Source organism: Coenobita brevimanus, chromosome 47 (genome assembly GCF_032717465.1).
Source record: "Coenobita brevimanus isolate Jiangsu-jjx chromosome 47, ASM3271746v2, whole genome shotgun sequence".
NCBI classification, from domain to species: Eukaryota; Metazoa; Arthropoda; class Malacostraca; order Decapoda; family Coenobitidae; genus Coenobita; species Coenobita brevimanus.
Genome location: NC_137000.1, coordinates 26,234,299 through 26,257,236, shown reverse-complemented (window position 1 = coordinate 26,257,236; position 22,938 = coordinate 26,234,299). Strand labels below are relative to the sequence as shown.

At 41.8% G+C, this 22,938-nt stretch overlaps 1 protein-coding gene across 1 annotated transcript in view; it reads left to right on the top strand.

Annotated features, from left to right (window-relative positions):
* Nucleotides 1-22,629, top strand: part of LOC145399131 (uncharacterized) — a 196,085-nt gene extending 173,456 nt beyond the window's left edge. The window contains exons 4-7 of the mRNA XM_080271870.1: nt 5,107-5,449; nt 14,453-14,670; nt 15,476-15,568; nt 21,766-22,629. Of these exons, the coding sequence (XP_080127996.1) occupies nt 5,107-5,449; nt 14,453-14,670; nt 15,476-15,564 (650 nt within the window). The 3' untranslated portion in view covers nt 15,565-15,568; nt 21,766-22,629. The remainder of the gene's footprint in view (nt 1-5,106; nt 5,450-14,452; nt 14,671-15,475; nt 15,569-21,765) is intronic.
* Nucleotides 22,630-22,938: the final 309 nt, after the last annotated feature.

Sequence of the window (22,938 nt, the reverse complement as noted above, 5' to 3'; positions counted from 1 at the left end):
CAAAAAAGGTTAGGGATAGTGAAGGAGAGAAAAATGAGGTAAACTGCGTGGGGGAAGGCAGTGGACGCTCTTTTCTAATTTAAACTCATCAGACCCTTTATGAAAGTTCCTACATATTGAATTTTCAGTCGTGTGGGAGTCTTAAGCGAGCCAACAATAAGCAGAGTAAACGAAGAGACTGGAGTAAGAGAAGATGAAGATGGTAAGAAGGAGTAAAAAGATGGCGTGTGGGTGTGAGAGATAGATAGATAGATAGATAGAGAGAGAGAGAGAGAGAGAAAGGGGGGGGTATAACTAATAACGCTGTGATACCGCCTGACTGGATAATGTGGTACACTAAGGAGAATTTACCCAGGCGTGCCCTACCTTAACATTATTGACTTGACTCTCTCCCTCTCTCTCTCTCGCTCTCTCTCTCTCTCTCTCTCTCTCTCTCTCTCTCTCTCTCTCTCTCTCTCTCTCTCTCCCATGTATCATATTTATCATTGTTCGTACATTTTCCTTCTTCCTATTTCTCTTTTGGTTCCTCTTTCATGTTAGGTGCTGTATTTTAACAACTGATACTGTTCTTGACACCATCGGTACCTCTTATTCCCAGTATTTCTCTGTTTTTGTACTCCTTATACTGTGCTTCCCACCCTCGGCAGTTCTCAGTCTACTGTATACTTTTCATTCTCGATACTTCCCGTTTTTGGTTCTCCTCACTGTCAATGCTTCTTAATCTTGATATTTATCAGTTTCTGTTCCTTACACTGGCAGTGGATACTCCCACACCTCGCTATTCTCCCTCACTCATTACTTCCCATTTATTGTCAAACTTTGCGTCATGCATAGTTTTGGTTACTCTGATCCTCAGGTAATAAAGTTCTGTTAACATTTTCATTATCATGACGATTATGTACTGTAAGTTTACATGTATACAGTATATATATATAACAGACAAAATGTTATTCAGCTTAGGAACAAGCTTTCAAGGCCAAGAAGTTACAGGAAATTGATCTCGGTCCCGTCGCTACCGCAGGTCTCTCCTAAGCTTATATATATATATATATATATATATATATATATATATATATATATATATATCCGATACCAAAATTAATAAAAGTGAAAAAAATAAAAATAATTATACTGCAATGGTTACACACACACACGCTAGTTTGGTTTCATACTGAGATACGGGATTTCTGCATGTTAGGTTTGTGATAACATTATGGCTCGGGGCAACATGAACGAGGCTGAGAATGACAGCACCACGGGGGTAACAGGACTGTGACATATTCCCTCCGGACCCATATTCACATCATCATCATCATCATCATCATCATCATCTTAGGTCTATCATCACCATCACTACCTCATGATCATCATCTCCCATTACCTTCACCCTGTCAACACCCAGTCATCAACACTTTCACCTTCACCCTATCAACACCCAATCAACACTCTCACCTTCACCCTATCAACACACAATCATCAACACTCTCACCTTCACCCTATCAACACACAATCATCGACACTCTCACCTTCACCCTATCAACACACAATCATCAACACTCTCACCTTCACCCTATCAACACTCTCACCTTCACCCTGTCAACACCCAGTCATCAACACTCTCACCTTCACCCTATCAACACCCAATCATCAACATTCTCACCATCACCCTATCACCAACACTCATCTCCACCCCATCATCACCACCTCTCACCTTTACCCCATCACCATCATCTTTCACCTTTACCCCATCATCATCATCACAACTCACTTTCACCCCAATTATCGCCCCTCACCTTCATCCTATCATTATTACACTTCACCTTCACCCCATCATCACACCTCACCTTCACCCCGTCATCACCACCCTCACAGGTACCCCGTTATCACCTCTGATCTTCACCTTATTCTTAGTTCTTCTCCCTCACCCTAACTCTCATCCTTACCTCACCCCCACCCCTATCACCACTCCTCACCCCCATCCCTACCCCCACTCCATACCCCCACCCTTACCACCACTCCTCATCCCCCACCCCTACCCTCAATCCTCACCCGCACCCCTACCCTCACTCCTCATCCCCACCCTTATCCCCACTCCTCACCCCCACCCTTACCCCCACTCCCCACCCCTATCCCAACCCCCACTTCTTGCCCCTCACCCCAACCCACACTTCTCATCCCCACCCCTACCCCCGCTCCTCATCCCACTTCACCCCACCTCACATCCGCCTCCACCTCCACCATCGACTTCTCCCTAAATGAAAATATACATAACACCGGGTATATAATCAATTTGTATAACAGTTTCATCAGCAACTTTTAGTGTGGGGTGATATTTACGCGGGGACTGTGGTGGAATGCAATATTACGTATCTGAGGGGGGAAAATGAGGCTCAGTCTATTACTGGTGTTCATCATACTACCACTATTTCTGTTTCTGCTTTAGTAGTGGTGTTAGTAGTAGTAGTAGTAGCAGTAGTAGCAGTAATAGTAGTAGTAGTGGTAGTGGTAATGGTTGTGGTGGTTGTGGAGGTGGTATTAATTCCTGTGTGTGTGTGTGTGTGTGTGTCCTCCACTGCTATAGCAATGCCACTTCTGTAACCTTCTCGTGATCGCGTCTTCTGTCCTATTTTATTCCAGCTAACCGTAGGTGATATTATTCGACTGGAAGTGAGTCTACAGGTGGCTGATAATGTTAATAATTGCACGAATAACCCTCTCATGGTCGGGACGATTCCGGTATTCTGTTCCAACTAAGGCCAGACGATTTTATTCAGCTAAGACTGAGTCATATGAGGGTGTGTAAAAAATTAATTACATCAATTGCAAACTAAAATCCGACAAATCCCCACCTGGATGTTGCATCTGTATATCATGCAAAATTGGATGCGCCAAGTTTTAATTAAATGATGGACAGGGTTTGGGCTGGGCATTTTGAAGGGGGTAATGATGTGTGTAGAGAATTAGCTGAGTTTTAGCATGATGTGGCTACCATTACTGTGTTGCTTATGTACCAAGCGGGGAAATGAAACTGGAATATCTCGTCTCGTAGCGTCTCCTCTCTCTCTCTCTCTCTCTCTCTCTCTTTTTCTCTGTCTATCTACGTATGTCTAACATACATTCATTATATATATATATATATATATATATATATATATATATATATATATATATATATATATGAGGCCTCTGTGGTACAGTGGTAAAGTGTGCGTTTTCGTACACTGAAGAACGAGGGTTCGCTCCCCGCCAGGATAATAAACTTTGGGAGCGTTCTTCTGGCCACGTACTGCTTGGCGGACATCAGGGGTGCTGTGACTGAACCAGTGGCGCATACTATAAAGTATGCTTGCACCCAGTCGGCTTGAGCGGGCCGATTACATATGGTTCACAGACTACACACACATCCAAAGCCACTACAACACTACAGTTACACTTACAAGCACTTCTCACTCTACATACAATCTCTACCAGACAGCCTAAGCCACTTGCTAGAAGTACATTGGCTGTATCGTCCTCACTTCGCTAGGGATAGGCAGGTCCTGCAGTGGACACTGAAACGGCTGATGAGATGAGACATATATATATATATATATATATATATATATATATATATATATATATATATATATATACAGTATACATGTATATACATATATATATATATATATATATATATATATATATATATATATATATATATATATATATATATATATATATATATATATATATATATATATATATATATATATATATATATATATATATATATATATACTGTATATATATATATATATATATATATATATATATATATGTACCGTGCTGTATATAAGGTACAACAAGGAAGAAAGGTTGCAGGTTCCTTGAAAGCAGTGATAAGAAACAGGGAAGTGAGCATGGAAATGAAAAAGTTACTACATGACAGTATTGCGATACCAGCTCTAACGTATGGAAGTGAATTCATCTATTACCAATATGCCGGGAATCAAACCCGGGACTCTCAGGTGAGAGCCGTAAGTGCTTGGGATAGATTAAAAGCATCTACTTGCCCGAGTGCCAGGGGGTTAACTCATCCTCTTCATCCCCACAGGGGGGGGGGGGCGGAGGGACATTGGTTGCAAGATTGTGACAATGTGAGTTAACTTTTACCTGGTCGTGGTGTAGTGGTATGCTGCCTGGTTCTCACCTGAGAGTCCCGGGTTCGATTCCCGGCATATTGGTAATATATCAGATGATTTTTCCTGTGTACAGTACAGGTTTCTTCTCTTCGTACGGAAGTGAAGCTGGACCTTGTTGGAGGGACACAAGTCAAGACTAAGAGCTGTGGAAATGAGCTATCTGAGAGGAGCATGTGGAGTCACATGGAGAGACAAATTGACAAATGAGGAAGTGAAGGATCGTTGTGGTGTAAATGTGGATGTGATAGGAAGCGTTAGGTGAAACACACTGAGGTGGTTTGGCCAAGTGGAGAGGATGGAGAGTAAGAGACTAACGAGGAGAGTGTATGTGAGTGAGGTGGAGGGGGGAGAGGGAGGGGGAGGCTAAAAACGAGATGGAAGGATGGAGTGGAGAGGTATATGAGAGAGGGGGGTGTAAGCTGGGAGCAGAGTAATGAAATGGCGGGAGACAGAGCGACATGGAGGCGATTTGTTTGTGGCCACCCCTTACGGATTAAGGCGTCTGGCAATATATATATATATATATATATATATATATATATATACGCTTTAGCCTACACTGGCTGTACTTTTGTCCCCCCTCCCAATCATGGAATGTTTCTGGCGCTATTGCTTTCTCTAACACCCTTTCACTTTCTCTAACAACCTTTCACTTTCTCTCACACTATCACTTTCTCTCACACCTTTTCACTTTCTGTCACCCCCATTCACTTTCTCTCACACACTTTCACTTTCTCTCACACTATATCGCTTTGTCTCACACCCTTTCACTTTCTCTCACACCCATTCATTCTTTCTCACACCCACTTTCACACCCTTATACATTTCTACCCTCTCGCTTTCTCTCACACTCTTTCATTCACTCACTCCTTTCTTATTGGCCTTCACGCCCTGCCACTGACTCAACCTCACTCACTCTTTCCAGGTGAGCGCGGGAGCTGGGCGGACGACTCAGCAGTGGGGAGGGGCAACATCTTCCCACTCAGCAGCAGAGGAGGGGAGCAGCAGCAACAACAGCAACGGCAGCAGGGGGAGCAGCAGGAGAGGGAGCAGGAAGAATCAGGCCTCCCTTACCTGCCTGAGAGGTACCTGTTAGCGCCTCCTGAAGACCAATACCTACGCGAACTTCTGCTTCATTCGCCAGCAGGAGAGAATCAACAGAGAGTAGCAGTCGGCGTCGTCCCTCCTCCCCCTCCCCTGCACTCCTCTCCGCTCCTTGCCCTTCCTCCGCCACCGCCTTCGTCATCGCGGGATTTGGATCAGTTTGGGTGAGTGTGTGTAGGCTGGCTAAGTATGGAATCAAGCTAGGTGAGTGTGTGAAGGTTTGATTGTCTACAGTCAGTTTGGGTGAGTGTGTGAAGGTTTGGTTATGTTTGAAATCAGTTTGGATGAGTGTTTGTACTGTAGGTGCAGTTAAGTTTGAAGTCGGTCTGGGTAAATGTTTACTGGTCTGGTTAAGATGGAATCACCAGGGTTGAGTTTAGTTAGTTTCGGTGAGTGTGTGTGTGTGTGTGTGTGTGTGTGTGTGTGTGTGTGTGTGTGTGTGTGTGTGTTGGATTGGTCAAGTATGGAATCTTGTGTTAGATGGAGGCACCAGCCATTCACTCAGTCAGCGTAGTGTTACCTTCAGTTGGCTCTACGCTGAGTGACATGTCAAATGGTTTGCATTAATTCAGAAAACCATAAATGATGTTTAGGGGTAACTATGTAACCAACAAACAGACTCTTGGCACCCAAGTGAATTAAGGCACTCCAACCGGACGTAAGGATTGTAACTAAAAGGGTGTCTGGAGCATACTGGACACATTATACCGCTAAGGGATGAGCGACTGGTTACTCACTCACCTTACAAGTCAGCAGTTCGTAGTATAGCCTGACCCTGAACGCTCCTGATGGGGGGAAAATATGTATATTAGATACAAAATCACTGATAATTCTCAGAAAAAAAAAATCGAGGTTTGGGTACTCATTTCTACAATCTGAGAGAGAGAGATAGAGAGATAGATAGAGATAGATAGATAGATAGATAGAGAGAGAGAGAGAGAGTGTGTGTGTGTGTGTGTGTGTGTGTGTGTGTGTGTGTGTGTGTGTGTGTGTGTGTGTGTGTGTGATGAAAGGAGACTGACAAGTTTGTGCAAGTGTAGGCGGCACGAGAATGCAGACAGCCAAGACCTCCTTCATTAGCTCCGGGTTGTGCTTTGGCCGTTGACACATCACCTCCCTGCCTGCATCTCATCACACACACACACACACACACACACACACATACACACACACACTGATTCATTCCTGTCTTTTTTTCTTTTCTGTTTCTTTTACTTACTTCCCTACTTGTTTCCTTCATGTATATTACGTTTTTTCTACACAATTTGCTGTTTCTATACTTTTTACCTTTTCTCAAATGCTTGTTGGAGTTGTTGCATTATTTTCCTCTGGCAGTCCTCTCCCCATCTAGTACCTTCGGCTCTTGGTATTTCATTTTGCGTTGTTCCTCTTTCGTTTTTCTCTCATCCTTAATCTCTACTCAGTCTCTTCTCTCCAGTTTTCCTTTATCTGTTTTGCTCTAATCTCTCGCTGTTGTGGACGCTCTTTGGTCTTTTATGTCGGCGTAGATCAGACGATTTTTCAGCTGAGAACAATCTTTAAGGTCAAAGGCTTCTGTTCTCCCCATCTCCTTCTTTCATCTTCCTCTTGTGCTCTCTTCCTAAAGCGAAATAACATCCACGTATGTCCTTTTTTAAAACGTGTTCATTGTTAGGATGCAAGTTTTCCTCTCTTTATGTATTCTTCCTTTTCCTGACTCTTTCTTCTCTCTCTCTCTCTCTCTCTCTCTCTCTCTCTCTCTCCCCTAATTCTGTAATCTGTTTGCACTTGATCGTTCGTCATTCACGCTTTCCTCTCCTCTTCTAATTTTCTTGATTTACTTTTCACCCCGTTTTCTTTATTTCTTCTTTTCCTCCTCTAAATCTCTGTCAGTAGTCTCTCCTTTTTATCCTTTTTTTTTCTTCCTCTCCTCTCCTCTTCCTAATCTTCTTTCACATCCCCTCCTCCTCTTTATCCATTCACCTTCTCTTGATTCGCTCTCTGTCACCATTCCGTCTCCTCTCCTTCACCCTCTTCATCGACACCCCATCCAGAGTGACACCTTGTAGGCTTCAAAGAGCTCCCTTCTCACGGTTCTAATTAAAAGCTCCTTGCCAACACACACACACACACTCACACACACACACACACACACACACACACACACACACACACACACACAAATACCATCATCATCATCATCATCGTCGTCGTCTTCGTCACCATCATCAGCTCCAAAAATCACTAACAAACAAGCGCAGATCCCCGCATGATTTAGTGAATGGGTAGGAAGGATCCAGACAGGAGAAAGGTACCGTAAACAGACGTACAAAATTACCATGTCCAGCAAAAGCAGTTCACGTTCCCTGCGACTCGCTATTTATGGTCTCAAAATTCTGGGAGGCATGTTGTTCTCTTTTTGGCGTTTTTACCTGTGTTGTGAGACGGTAGGTATGTAAGAGCATGGCGTGCTTTTTTAAAATCTTCTTCTTCTGCTTAAAAAAAGAAAAAAAAAAAACTTTGATTTTCATTACCACCACCCCCATACTTTTCTGTGCACAACTCCTTTCCATACTGGGAGCTTACTATACCTCATACCAATTAATCTGGCCAGGCATGTATGGCAACACTGTTCTTGCCGAGATTCTGATTGGCTGGAGGTGTTTGTTCGATTTCGTTGTTGCTAAAACTGATACTCATTTTATTATCAGATGTGATGCTGAGCTTGTTGATAATACAATCAAAAGCAATAAGAAATCTGTTATATACTTATCAACAATGAAGTTTTCGTAGGAAGATAGAGATATTGAGTCAACAAAGTATTTTAACAGTCCAAGTCAAGGTCAGCATTCGAACAATTCCTATAAATCTCCGACACTCCGTAATATAACAGAAAATTAAGGAAACCCGCTTAATCTAAGCGTTGGTATAACACATTTCAAATTCAAAGATCAGTCCGTACCGTGATAATAGAGGAGATATAATGAAATAGTTTTCCTTTAGCCTACTTTGATTTTTCGCGATTTTTCAAACCTCCCTCCCCGCAGAACTCGTGTTTTCATTAGACTTTTTAATTATTCACAGTTGTGGCACGATTTAAGGGTGCGGACTGATCTTTAAATTTAAATGTGTGTTATACCAACGCTTAGATTAAGCAGATTTCCTTATTTTTTTGTTATATTAGGGAGTGTCGGAGATTTTAAGGAATTGTTCGAATGCTGACCTTGACTTGTACTGTTATAATACTTTGTTGACTCAATATCTCTATCTTCCTACGAAAATTTCATTGTTGGTAAGCATATAACGGATTTCTTAATGTTTTTGACGATTGTACTGTCGACAAACTCATTATCACATCTGATAATTACAAAACTATCAGTTTTAGCAACAACGAAATCGAACAAACACCTCCAGCCAATCAGAATCTCAGCAGGAACAGTGTTGCCATACATGCCTTGCCAGATTAATTGGTATGAGGTATACCCCTGTCCTACCGGCCTGCCACACCACCAATTACCATCCCAGCCCGTCCCACCCATTCCTTTCCTCTTAGCCTCTTAACCCTCACTTTTTCTTCCCACCCACCCCATCTAAAATGTCTAATTCTCTCCACCGCCAGCGCCATGCCTGATAGAAAGCTATAGATAAGTTTTCCCGCCATTCTCATTCACTCACCACCATTCCAGCCTATCCTGCCTGCTCTTCTCTACCCTACACACACACACACACACACACACACACACACACACACACACACACACACACACACACAGACATGCTAAGAAGGATAATAACATCATTCATTAGACCAACCCTGGAATATGCATCAATAATCTGGAGTCCTCATCTCAAAAAGCATATAGACAAGATTGAAAAAGTTCAAAGGGCCGCTACAAGATGTATACCAAGCTTAAGGGACCTAAGCTACGAAGAAAGACTAAATAAACTGAATCTACCAACACTACAGGAGAGAAGGAAAAGAGGTGACATGATAATGCTATATAAGTGCATATCAGGAAAGGAGAAAATAGACATAAATGATTAATTAACATAAGGAGAAGCATCAGCAAGAGGACACTGCAAAAAACTGCATAAGAAGAGAGGTGATAAAGACGTAAGGAAATTCAGTTTCCCAAACAGAGCAATTGATCAATGGAATGCACTACCGAATGAAATAGTGTGTGCCAAAACAATTCACAAATTTAAGGATATGTACGATAAATATGGTCTAAGACACGGGACAATACGAGCTTGACTCATTCCTGTAAAGATACAATTAGGTAAGAACAATTAGGTAAGAACACACACACACACACACACACACACACATACATAAAATCTGGTCTTAATGAATCCTGGGCGAATACCACCAGTAACTTCCACAACCTCTCAGTAACCCCACCCCCCCACTCCCTCCCCCTCGGTCCCTTGCCCTCATCTCTACCTTGAGAGAGAGAGAGAGAGAGAGAGAGAGAGAGAGAGAGGGAGAGGGATGAAAGGCAAGCTGGATGCATAATGATGTCTTTACACTTAGTACTTGAAATGTAGTGGTTGTAAGAATCATGTCTGAGGGTGGTGGTGGCTGTGGTGGTGGCTGTGGTGGTGGTTGTGTGTGTGTGTGTGTGTGTGTGTGTGTGTGTGTGTGTGTGTGTGTGTGTGTGTGTGTGTGTGTGTGTGTGTGTGTGTGTGTAGTCTAAAAGCGAGTAGTGTAAGAGTAGGAGTGAGTGATGTGAGTGCAAGTAGTTTAGGTATGAGTGGCGCAAGTGTGAGTGGTGTAGGTAGGTGTGTGTGTGTGTGTGTGTGTGTAATTCACCGGGTCGGTCAGGATCACTTGATGGTCGTGATCGTCAGCTTTTACCCTCCCGGAAGGGAGCTGAAAGCTCATATAGTCCGATCTAAGGGCAAGGCTGTGACCTTCACACACGCACACACCTGTCCTCTTGCTCGCGGGGCACAATAACCACCCACTTCGTCAGTGAAACTTTTCGCAACCTGAGCGAGGCGCGAACTCCCGTCCACCAGTTGGCAAGCGAGAACATTACCACTGCACCAGCGAGCGGAGATGAGGGCAAGGGACCGAGGGGGAGGGAGTGGGGGGGTGGGGTTACTGAGAGTGGTGTGAAAGCTACTAGTGGTATTCGTCCAGGATTCATTAAGACCAGATTTTATGTATGTGTGTGTGTGTGTGTGTGTGTGTGTGTGTGTGTGTGTGTGTGTGTGTGTGTGTGTGTGAGTGCTGTGTGTGGTGTAAATATAAGTGGTGTGACAGTAAGTAGTGAAAATGCGAGTGGTGCAAATGTGGGTGGTGTGAGTGTGAGTGGTGAGAGCGGAGGTGGGCAAGTAAGCCTATAATAACGAAGGAAAAATAATACGTCATCGTACTGAAGGGATTAATTCAGAAGCAGAAGTCATATAAGTTCCATTGTACAACGTCTGAAATAAATAATGGAAGTGAGAAAATGTGTGTTAGTGAGCGAGGGCTGACGCTGAAAATGGCGTATATGATGAACGGTGCTACAGAGAGTAAGAGAAAATTCCAGCGAATGAGAAAAACGCTGATTTCTGAGAGAGAGAGAGAGAGAGAGAGAGAGAGAGAGAGAGAGAGAGAGAGAGAGAGAGAGAGAGAAGAGAAGAGAAAAGAGAGAGACTTCCGTTTCGATCTGGAACGTGCGGTCTTAGTATAATTAGAAATATAAGACCTGGAGAGCAGACTAATGAGAGAGACTGGGAGCGTTACTGTTACATGATACACAACCCCTACGGTCCCTTCTTAAAAATGGGGTTGTATAAGAAGGAGGCGGGGGAGGGGGGTGGCGGTGGGGATGTGTGTGGCTGTGTTAGTGCGCTTTTTGTAATCGCTTGTGTTTTGACGTTAATAACTTCACTGCTGAGAATTTATCCCCCTCCCCTTCTCTCTCTCTCTCTCTCTCTCTCTCCACAGTATTTCCTTCTTCATCATGTCTATATATTCCTGCCGCCGTCTCATTCCCTTCATATTAATCTTTCCCACTTTCTCCTCTCCCATTCCTTATATTGCTTACCGTTCAGTGTCCTCACGAAACAATGCTTTTCGTTCTCTCCAATATACTTTGGTTCTTTCTAAATTAACTAATTTCTCTTTCTCCTAAATATTTTCAACTCAGTTCTTCCTCTTGCTATCTTCTCTCATCATTCCTCTTAATGCATGGTTAATCTGTTCTTTATTCATCACATCTTGGTCTGTTTTTCTCTCTCCATTTTTTATTTCTGTCTTTTCTGTATTATCATTTTCCACTTCCTTTATTTTTAATAATTTTCGTTAATTTCTCCTACTTCTTCAATGACACTTTTTCTGCAGGTTTTCCCATCTCCATCTGTCCCACTTATGTTTTCCCCACCATCGTTTTTGTGGTTGACTTCCCTTGTCACATTAACACCTGCTTTCCTCGCCATTTTACCTGTCCCATCATCTCTGATCACCTTTCCTTTCTTTCTCCTCCAGTCTTCACACAACCTTAACTCCTCCGAACCCAGAGCATACACCTCCACATTCCAACCTACAAAAGAAAAACTATTTTTATTACTTCCCTTGACCCTGTGCGACCCTCAAGATTTACAACTGCACCTTTTCTATTTTTAACCTCCTTTAAAGAGCGCCCCTGTCACCCGCGAGGCGCTAAAAATAGTTGAGGAATCATTACCGGACGCAGTATGAGTGTGGCCAAGAATATCGATTTGTTTATTGACAGTGCACCAGTATGTTCCCTGACTGGGTTTGGTGGTCGATTGTGCCACGTGATGAGTTTTGCCGTCTAAGTTGTGTGTGCATTGTCTTATTTATATTTCTCGTTTCTAATGATTGATTCGATGGAGTTGCTGTTGTCAGGATAGAATTATAGATGAGATTTGTTTCATTCAACCTGGTTAACCCATTCTCTGTGGTTAGTACACCTGGCAGTTATATCCACACCAACACAGACTTTGTTCAGCTAAGGAATCCTGTATGTCGAATGACTTAAGAGAAATATATATATATATATATATATATATATATATATATATATATTTACATACGCAAGGAGAGATGAAATTTTATGTTTTTTCCTAGTAATGGCTAATGATTAAGAATAATCTCTCTCTGCCATTCTTTTGATTAAATATGTAAATAAAACAATATATCACTCATTCGCAACAGGTCACTGGATGTTCAGCTGTTATTTGGGTGATTACTGTAATTTTCATTTATAGCTTTTTAAGAATGTCAGAATCTATTATCTTTACTTATGGTAATGGCAAGTAAGGCAAAATATAAATTTTTCTGTCTGCATTACCTGGTATATGAGTGATTGGATGTCTGCTTTCGTATAACACAAACAAATCTTCTTTTTTTAGTGGTGATTAAGGTTTGCACACAAACAAATCTTCCTTTTTTTTTTAGTGGTAATTAAGGTTTGCACGGCGATTATTGAAACACTTTTTCCATTCATGGTAAGACAGAAAAATGCAGTAACAACCCGCTCTTCAGTTCCTCAAGAATGCCCAAATGAAATTGATTCGGTGGTCGTAAGATTGGGTGTTTGCACTTGAGGCGACAAGAGGCGCAGGCGAGTCATTATCCACTAAAGAAACAAGCGTAATGAGGCCGTGGAGGTGATGAGGGTGGGTTGGGCTGTGGTTATCATCGGTCTGAGTGTGCTCGTTGGCCTTGGAGGCTTCGTAGTACATCTTAATATAATCTCGGTGCTGCTGAAGACTTCGTCGTAGCATACTTCATAATTATATTTCCGTTGCCACTGGAGACTTCTTACCATGGATGTAGATCGTGACGGGGATGGGGGATATACTGTATACCTCTTGCATCTGGGTCAGGGGAGATGTCATATGTAAACATCCCCGTCATACAATTCAGGCCATCCAGAAGATGTGCAAAGCCAAATCTACAATTATTTAAAAAAAAAAAAAAAAAAAAAAAAAAAACGATTTACACTGAAAATGCAGTCATTTAAAAAGAGAAGGGGGGAAAGCTGGAACTATAGAAAATGTAACATCAGAATGATGTTCGTTGATCGTGTTAATACGAGCGTCAGTGTGGCACTGCGATGATGTCAGATTTGACATGAAATGTGTTATTCATTTCATGTCCTCGTGAAACAAAATCTGACTTTTTGCCTACCTTAATGAAGTTTATATACAAGCAGGTGTATCAGCTCACTTCCCTTGGCAGTGACTCTCGCTCCTCTCGACATCTAAGTCTCAGAAGTCATCCCCCCTCGAGAATCAAAATAAATCGAAGCCAATGTTTCTCACCACAACTTCATATATTATCGTTGCCATTGGAGACTGTGTTGTACTTCTTAATATACTTTCGTTGCTATTGGAGACGTTTAACACTTCTTCATATATTCTCGTTGTCTCTGGAGACTATGTAATACTTCCTTCTCGTTATCATTGGAGACTTTTAGTACTTCAGTCTCGTTGCTACTGGAGACGATGTAGTGCTTCTTCTTACATTCTCGGTGACTTTGTAGTAAGTCTAAATATACTGTCGCACGTGGAAATTTTGTTATACTTCTTCATATAATGTATTCTCGTTGCCAGTGGAGACTTTGTAATACTTCTTAATATATTCTCCCTGCCATTTCATACGTTCTCGTTGCCATCGGAGACTTTGTAGTACATCATAGCTTATATTATAGGTTCGTCGGCATTGGAGGTATCGTTCACCTATAGTACTCTGACGATACTGCAGCCTTCAAATAACTTTTTCTTGCATTTTCGTTGACACTAGAGAATTGTAGAACCTTTGCCACTAGGAATTTACTTTCCATATTACATTTTACATTGTATCAATAACATACAAGATGAAGAAGTATGATGTACAAACTTGTTGCTGAGGAAGATATAAATTATCCAATGCCAGTGAGAATACGTGCCATTAACTTCACCGTATTCACTCTATCTTTTCCCTTACAGCACAATGACATAGCTTATTCTTGCTGACATCGAGCGAGTTTATTCAGCTCGAACTGAATAAACTCGATTTCCCATCAGAAGATAACGTCCCTCTCATCTCCCATATGTGGGCCCTTTAATGTCGGACCCACATGAGCAGCAGCAGCAGCAGCACCAAGTAAAGCACGTGAAGCTGAAATGCCCCTTTCTACCTACAATCTTCTTCTCTTTCTAAAATCCCTGCCCATCTACCACAGGCTCTCGTCTCTGAACCTGAAGGAGTGGAACCGCCCTCAGTTGCATCCACACCAGCAACAGCAACAGCACCAATTACAGCTGTATGTGAAGAAGCGCCTCTCACAGCAACCACAGCAGAAGACACAGCAGCAATGGGCACAGCAGCGCTACGACAACGGGGTCAAGATAGAGCAGAAGAAGTGGTGGGGCGGAAGACACAGGGGCCAAATGGATCGCAGTATGTATTAACACTTTTTCTCTTCTTTCGTCAATCCCTTGATCTGACAAGTGTAAAGATTCGTGAAGGATGAATTAAAAAGAAACATTCTGAGGTGGTTCGGCCATGTGGATTAGACAGTGAGAGACTGGCTATGAACCTGAAGGAGACAGAGGATGAGGCGGGAAGGTGCTGGTGGTATGTTTCATTATGTCACAGCGTGCACACAGTTTTCCCTTTCAACACCTGTCTGAATACATGCCCTTACTGAACCACTGATAAAATTTGTTGCTGAAGCGTCATCCCTGTCTTTTTTTTTTTTTTTCTTTTCTGTTATTTCCTTCTGTGTACGTGTGACTTTACACTGACTGACAAGCCAAATGGCTTCCTGCACACAAGGAAACCATTGACTACGCTGGGTGGTAACCGCATAACCAGATTAAGGCGCCTCATGGTTTAGTGGGTGATTAAGGCGCTCCAGTCGGACTAAGCCCGGGCAGGATTATATCCAAGGGATGGTTGGGGTTTATTGCTCATGTAATGCCACTCAGGGATGAGTGAGGCTGGTCACTCTCATCTTAAATGTCAGGACCAACTTGCCTTGCCCCGGGCTCCTACGCTCTTCATTGGACAACACGGGATTAGATGACGAATGAATGCATGGATATTACCTGTTCACTATGAGAGTTTCCCAAAGCTGGACTAATGTGTCTGGCGGCTAAGACAAAATAAAGACCATGGTAGGAAGAGAGTTATTGATAAACGATGATACTGTACTGTATATAAATCAGTGGTATATGACTGACATTGTTGTCGTTGTTTGCAGGAGCCTCGCAAAGTAAACACTACGACTGCCTCAAGTCATGCATCAAGGAGGGCCGGCTCCACCCCATACAGTGCCACACCCTCTGTTAAGGCGGTACGTTTTCTATCTGTTGAGAGAGAGAGAGAGAGAGAGAGAGAGAGAGAGAGAGAGAGAGAGAGAGAGAGAGAGAGAGAGAGAGAGAGAGAGAGAGAGAGAGAGAGAGAGAGAGATTTTATTCATAACTTCCGTCCACCAAATACATAACATCCACCCAACAAAGTTGGATAAAGTGAGAAGTGTGAACGCTGGGGGTAGGGTCGCGAGAGGCAGACCGACAAAGCCATGGGACGAGGTCATATGATCAGAGGCAAGGGACTGATTAGGCAGGTTGTCAAAGATCGAGCAGCGACCAAGGCCGACGCACGAACGCGTCAAAACCTTCATACAGGAAGCACACACACACACACACACACACACACACACACACACACACACACACACACACACATATATATATATATATATATATATATATATATATATATATATATACACCGTACTATATACAGTAGTCTCAAATGAGCTCAGACTGGCAACAGTATGTCCAGATTATCATCAGTGGCAGAAAATGTTATAAGAACATGTTTGTAACATTATGTAAACACTTTACACACTGAACCAGAGCTGGCTTGTCCACTGATACTTAGAGGGAAGAGTACCAATCGGACATCTGAGGCTTAAAGCTGTCTCGGTCGTATACAGCGCATGTGATACACAAAACTTGTGCTCGCTGCCTTCAGAGGTCATGGAACAGACCAGCTGCAAGCAACTGACCTTGAGCAGGAAAGAAATAACAAGACATCTGAGAGGAACAGAAAGATAAAAGGCAACAGTCATTGTAATGGTACTGTTGGAATAAAGAAAAAATTCTAACACAACAGCATAGTGATGTCTTGTCCTATAAAGAGGAGGGAAAGAAACAAAATGGGGGAGGCGGTGACTGAATCGGTAGAGAGGTGGCCTGCAGTCCTGATGGACCCAGGTTCGAATCTCGGCTGGGACAGGGAACAGTTTGTGGATTTGAATTTCACTAAAGCAGACTTTACTGATCCACAAAAAGCCCCGACGAAACGTCGTAAAAATACCCCCGCTAATACCAGTACACCAGTCCTGTATGAGACAGCCCTAGCATGTAATCAATATGGATGGTGGGTGTTGGCGCCGAAATTGTGATATGTGGAGGTGTAGGAGGACTACTGGGACTTGGGGATAGGCCCTGAAGCCTTTGACCAGAGTCGGAAACGTAAAAAAAGAAAATAATAATTAAAAAAAAAAAAACATTTCACTGGTGGTGCCCCACAGGACTGCTGCATGATGTATTACCCTGAGTCGTGTCCAGGGTAAGGTTTCCAGTAACGCAAAGGTTTGACTCACCTTCAAATTGGTGATGTGCCATATCCTTCATGCTAGCACCTAAGAAGCAATAAAATGAAAGGGAATGACATTATGGAGATTCACAGTGATAGGGTGCACCACGTCAAGTATCCCTGGAGTACTACATGCAGCATCACATTAACTTCCGTTGAGTGTGAGGAGTCCTGTAGCATACAGTATGACATCAGACTTACCCCTGCACTGATGTGATGCTTGTGTGTGGGGAAAAAGACCCAAAGCATAGTTCCCTTTTTGGCAGGAAGCATGTAAAGATGCCAGGATTGAATCAGTATGAAGTACTCTTAAGCAAAATGGGGTAGATGCACATGCATGAATTCCTACCTCCCACATGAAACATTCTGCCCCCATCCAGGACTCCCGAATCGGTCTGAGGGAAACCAAAGTGTCCTGCTGATCAATCAGCAAAAAAGAAAACATGGCCAGGGAAAGGATGCATGAGGTGAAAATCTGCCCAACGTCCTGGAGGACACAGAGAGAAGTGGAGAAGGAGGATATGAAGACCAGTGTCTAGTAACTGACATCTTAGCAGAAACAGTTAAGGGAAAAACAACCTGGGGTAGACTGAAGCCCAGATGAGAGCAGAAGTTTCAATGCACAGGGTTAGTCACAAGAAAATATGCACAAACAACATACACACACATAGAAATGCATCTAGGAAAGAAAAGGGAACAGACAATAAGGGAAAACGCTTCATAAAGACTTTGCTGACAGGGATTAATGAATGGCTCATGGGGGCTGCAAGCATGAGTTCAGGATGATTGTCCCCAGAGAACAGGCAAAACATAACAAGTGATGCCAAGCACAACAAACCTCACCCGACAGCAGTTACTTTATTGCTGTTAAATACTGAAACGGAACTACCATTTAGTGTCAGTACGGTACACAATTAAAGTCTAAAGTAATGGCACAAATATTCTCAAGTTATGCCCTCTGAAAATCCGTGATCTCCCCTTTGACCTTTCAAGGTTACTCATGGCCAAAGGTCATAATGCCAAATAAAAGTCCTTATGAGACTTCCTATATCTTGATAACAGTAAATACAGTATCTATCTTCAACGAGTTTGGAGTTATGGTCCTTTGAATATCCGTGACCTTGGGTTTTCCTTTTAAGGTCACTTACAGCCAAAGGTCATAGTACCGATTAAAAACCGATATGGGACTCCCTGTATATTGATAATAGTAACTATATCTTAACCAGTTTTGAGTTATATCTCCATGAATATCCGTGACCATGAGTTTGACCTTTCAAGATCACTCAAGGTCAAAGGTCTTGGTGCCAAATGAAAGCCCATATTATGAGTTCCTACACATTCATAACAGTAAATATCTCTATCTTCAACCGGTTTCAAGTTATAGCCCTCTGAAATTCCGTGACTTTGATTTTGACATTTCAAGGTCACTTGATTACCACCAAAATTTAATCACTTTCTTTTGGGACCAATGCCCACATATTCTGAAAGTTTCATGTAATTTCATTTAGCTGCTTTTGCGGTTGTTAACAAGGAAACAAACATATTCAACAAAAAACAATACCTCGCAGGATTCCGTCCGGGCGAGGTAAAAAAAAAAAAAAAAAAAAAAAGGTATATAAAGTGATCTGAGCGAAGTTTGAAGTGTCAGGCAGGTGGTACCAGAAGAAAGGTAGGGAAACAATTGAAAAAGTCTTTTAAAAAACAAAACAAATAAGGAGACCAAAAACAGTGGCAGTCAGATGCAGCAATACAGACTAACAAAAGCTCAGCACAGAGCGCCTGTGGTATGCGACCAGGCTGTATACATTCAACATCATTCCAGGAGGAGGTTCACTGGTTAACCCCTTAACCACGGGCTTGCTTTGCTTTGACTTGCGGCTCCCGCGGGCATATTCGCGCTCCGACAGACTCTCTAAAAATATTTGCCAAAAATCAGTTATTAGTCCTAGAATATTAAAATCACATATGCTTATGGCACATACCTTCAGCTTTCTCCTGGGGTGTTTGTTGAGCCTTCGTCGAGTACCGTAGGACTTGTGAAGACCTCTGAATTTGGGTAACGAAGTCTCCACTTTACACTTCCCAACAACCCGTAATATGATTACCACAGCCTGATATTATCACTAGAAACACTATTCTATGATTCTCAAATAGTTTGGAATCCATACTCCAAAAAAAAAAAAAACACTGAGAAGGCAATGAAAATTACGAGGGCATATGACCTTCCCACTTGACATCATTTGCCGCTGGTGTTCTGTCATTTATTATTCATAAAAACACTCACAGTTTATATTTCTATTACTATATAACACATATATCTACAGTCTTTATCCATAAGTTTCCTTCAGTAATAGTAGTTTATTGTCACTGTAGGCATTCAATTTCTCTTTCAGTAAAATACGTAGCATTCACTTTCTCGTCCTGTATACTAGCGTTGAGAGTGAATGTCACTTTCACCTTCACTCTCATAACTCATAGTATTCATACATGCTAGAGTGAAACTTTCACTTTCATTACTCCTAGTATATATACTCATATTCTTATAATACTACTCATTTACATTTCTATTTACGTTCTCTATTTTATTTACATTATTTACATTTCTATTTTATTTACACTGTGTTAGGCACTGTCACTTGCAGTAACTTATAAAACTATTTTCCACTGTTCACTTATATTTACATTCATTGTTTTCATTTGCTGTTTACACATTATTTACACATTATTTATAATTCCACTTGCACTGTTTTACTCACCAGAAAGATCATAGTCACTCTTTATCATTTGTCAGCCCATTACCTCTTTCTGCACGAGGTTTAGTAGGGGGTAGAGGTCACAGGGCCCTTTGCATGGGGCTAAAAAGCAACGGAAGTTAGCAGGCGCGAATCCAACGTACTTTCACCTTGAAAGACGACAGTAAACTGATACTGGTGGGCCGGGGTGGCCTAAGTAGGGAGAGTGCATTACTGCCAACGTCAGCCTCGTGAGAGCTGCTAATATATAGCTATGAAATGATTGGCAAGAAATCTAGACAATACATTATTAATTAGGCAGTTCCAGGTGAATGTAAATATCACTTAGGCTTCTCCCTTCCCTCCTTATATATATTTTTATTACGGGAAGAGATTATACGGCATATTTCAAGGGGAAATAAACAGCGAAAATTAGCGAACGAGTGCACGTGAGGTGTTGTCAGGTGATAATTAGCCAATTCCAGGTGTATGGCACTATCACTTACCTTATTTCTTTTTTGTACATATTATTTGGTATAAGAATAGGACATAGGGCTATCAATGGATGAAATCACTGGAAAATTCCAGGGAAGATTTACTTAGCATAGAATACAGTGTGCTGGCCTGCAATAATTAGGTAGTTCCAGGTGAATGTAAATATCACTTAGGCTTCTCCCTTCCTTTCTTATGTATATTTTTATTACGAGAATAGATTATATGGCATATTTCAAGGGGAAATAGACAGCGAAAATTAGCAAACGCGTGCACGTGAGGTGTTGTCAGGTGATAATTAGCCAATTCCAGGTGTATGGCACTCTCACTTACCTTATTTCTTTTTTGTATACAGTATATTATTTGGTATAAGAATTGGGCATAGGGCTTATTTCAATGGATGAAATCAGCGGAAAATTCCAGGGAAGATTTACTTAGCGTAGCAAGGCTGGGCAGGCGAGAGGAGAGGGTAATGGAGGGGAGATAGGGAGGGGAGTCAAGAACGGGGAGAAATGGCTAAATTCTCAACAATGGATGGGAGTACAGATGAGATTAGGAGTGCTGACTAGTGTTGGACACTGGCAGTACTGATAGATGATACAAGCCACCACTTGAAAGCCCGGGCGAAATCAAAATAACACAGAATCACAAAAGTGACGCCCCGCGGTATGATCCCTTGCTCCCAAACGTCATGAAAGTGACGCCCTGCTGTTAAGGGGTTAAGTAGCGATTCACAGAAGTCCTTTCTTCAGTGATTTTCTTTACTATGCAATTTAAACTATCGGACGCCTACTCTAGGTCTGGCATTTGATAAGCAGCTCTCAGGCACTAGAGATGTGTGAAGGAGTATGGTATGCAAGAGGACCACTGGGCCTTAGAGAAAATGCTAGTAAGCCTATGCTCAGAGATGTATGCATAAACACACACACACACACACACACACACACACACACACACACACACACACACAAAATCAAACTCAGTAAATTAAATTGACTCATGAAATGGTGTTCCGTTTTTGTCCTCATGTCTTTCTAATATTTATAATGTCCACTGCTGTCACTGTAACCTTATGTTTCTATTGTTGTTTTTGTCCAAACTGTTTTTATCCAGCAACTTTGCTGAAGACGTCGTTGGTAATAATGAAGGGAAAATTAGTGCAGGTACATTAGTGGCTGTTCTGAAATCCAACACATAATTATTACTTTAGTTTTTTTGTGGTAGGTGGTGGTGACCATCATCCACTCACTTCATGTAGTACTGCCTACTACTTCCTTCACTTTTATTATTTTTTTTCTGTCTGCCCTTCTATCTTCCTATTTCTCTCATCTTTCCTGTCACTTTTTATCAGCTATTCTTTCTTTTTCAGATGACTTTACATTGAGTGACAAACCTAATGGTTTCCTGTATGTCAGGAATTCATTTACAACACTTGGTGGTAACCATATAACAAACCCATACGTGCTCCCTACATAAACAACTGGGCAGCCGGAGGGTTGGTGCCCCTCCACGTAAAACAACTCACTCAAAGATAAACAGCCACCCCATACGGGATTATTGTCTGGCTATAGATGTACAGATAAACTTTAGTTTTTCACCGTTGCTTTATATGAACTAAAAGTATTACTTGGATATAAAAGTAATGTTCTGTATGTTGCAGGAGTGGAGATGGCATCAATCAGGTGGAGGGGATGGCCAGGGCAAGAACTAAGCGATCTGCCACCCACCTCCATCCCGCCTCTCAGGAGTTGCTGATACGGATGGCAAATTAAATATATGATGTGGTCTTCACTGTCCAACAGATTCATTGGTCAAAATATTACTATTAGATTTAAAAGTGGGAAATTCTAATACTGTTCAAGAATTTGTGGAAAATGAAAATTTTGTATTTCAGTCATTGAAAGATTAGGATCTCTGGGGGTAATATCACATGTAAAGTTCTTAGTTATGACAAAATCTTGTGAATGTAATTCCAGGCAAGTTTGTTTATTAATGGCTGGATTTATATTATTACTGAAGTAAACTACTACTTTCTGAGTTTAAGAGAGCTCCTCTTTTTTCTCTTGTCTTCTCTATCCCTGGAGAGAGAATGAGGCACAAATCTTAGAAATCATGGCTGGATGATTTAATACCTCTTTTTAAGCTAGTGTCATGAAGCGTTATTCTTAAACTAAAATGTTAATTTTCAAACGTACATGAGTGTCTAACTGTTCTGTCAGGTGGCCAACTTGCTCCTGTGTTGTCTACAGTGAGAGGGAGAAGAGGCTGGTCCCTCTCAACTGTTTACAACTCCACGGTCATACTTTTCATCTCTTTTTATGTGGAGACAGCAGCTCTAGGCTGGAGTTTCCTTCCATCCCTGACGGTGTGTAACTCACTCCTCACCCTTCGCATAGACTTACACATGCCGTCCTTGGGCCATGTCACAGGATGAGTGGGATTGTATAAATTGCTTTCTTTCCCTTGTGGTATGTAATATGGAGCTTTACAAGTAACTTCATCCTGATTATATTATACATTTACGACATACATGATTTTACCTTCCTGAAATGAAAACATATAAAATAATGTTTCACTACAGGCTAAATGTTTATCAGATTTTAAAATATTTTTTCCGTAGAATAATATTCAGTGTTCTGATATAAATAAAATATTTAAATTTTATTTGAAAATTTCATTATGTATCAATTACTGTTGCCATAATTTAGCGCATTAATATCCACATACATCTTTGGTTATGTGAACTCAGGTTTCTGAGAAGTTGGCAAGTGCCAGTAGCACAAACTGATTGGTAAGAATGTGAGGTGCCTATCCTGAGTGTGCAGTCTCCCTG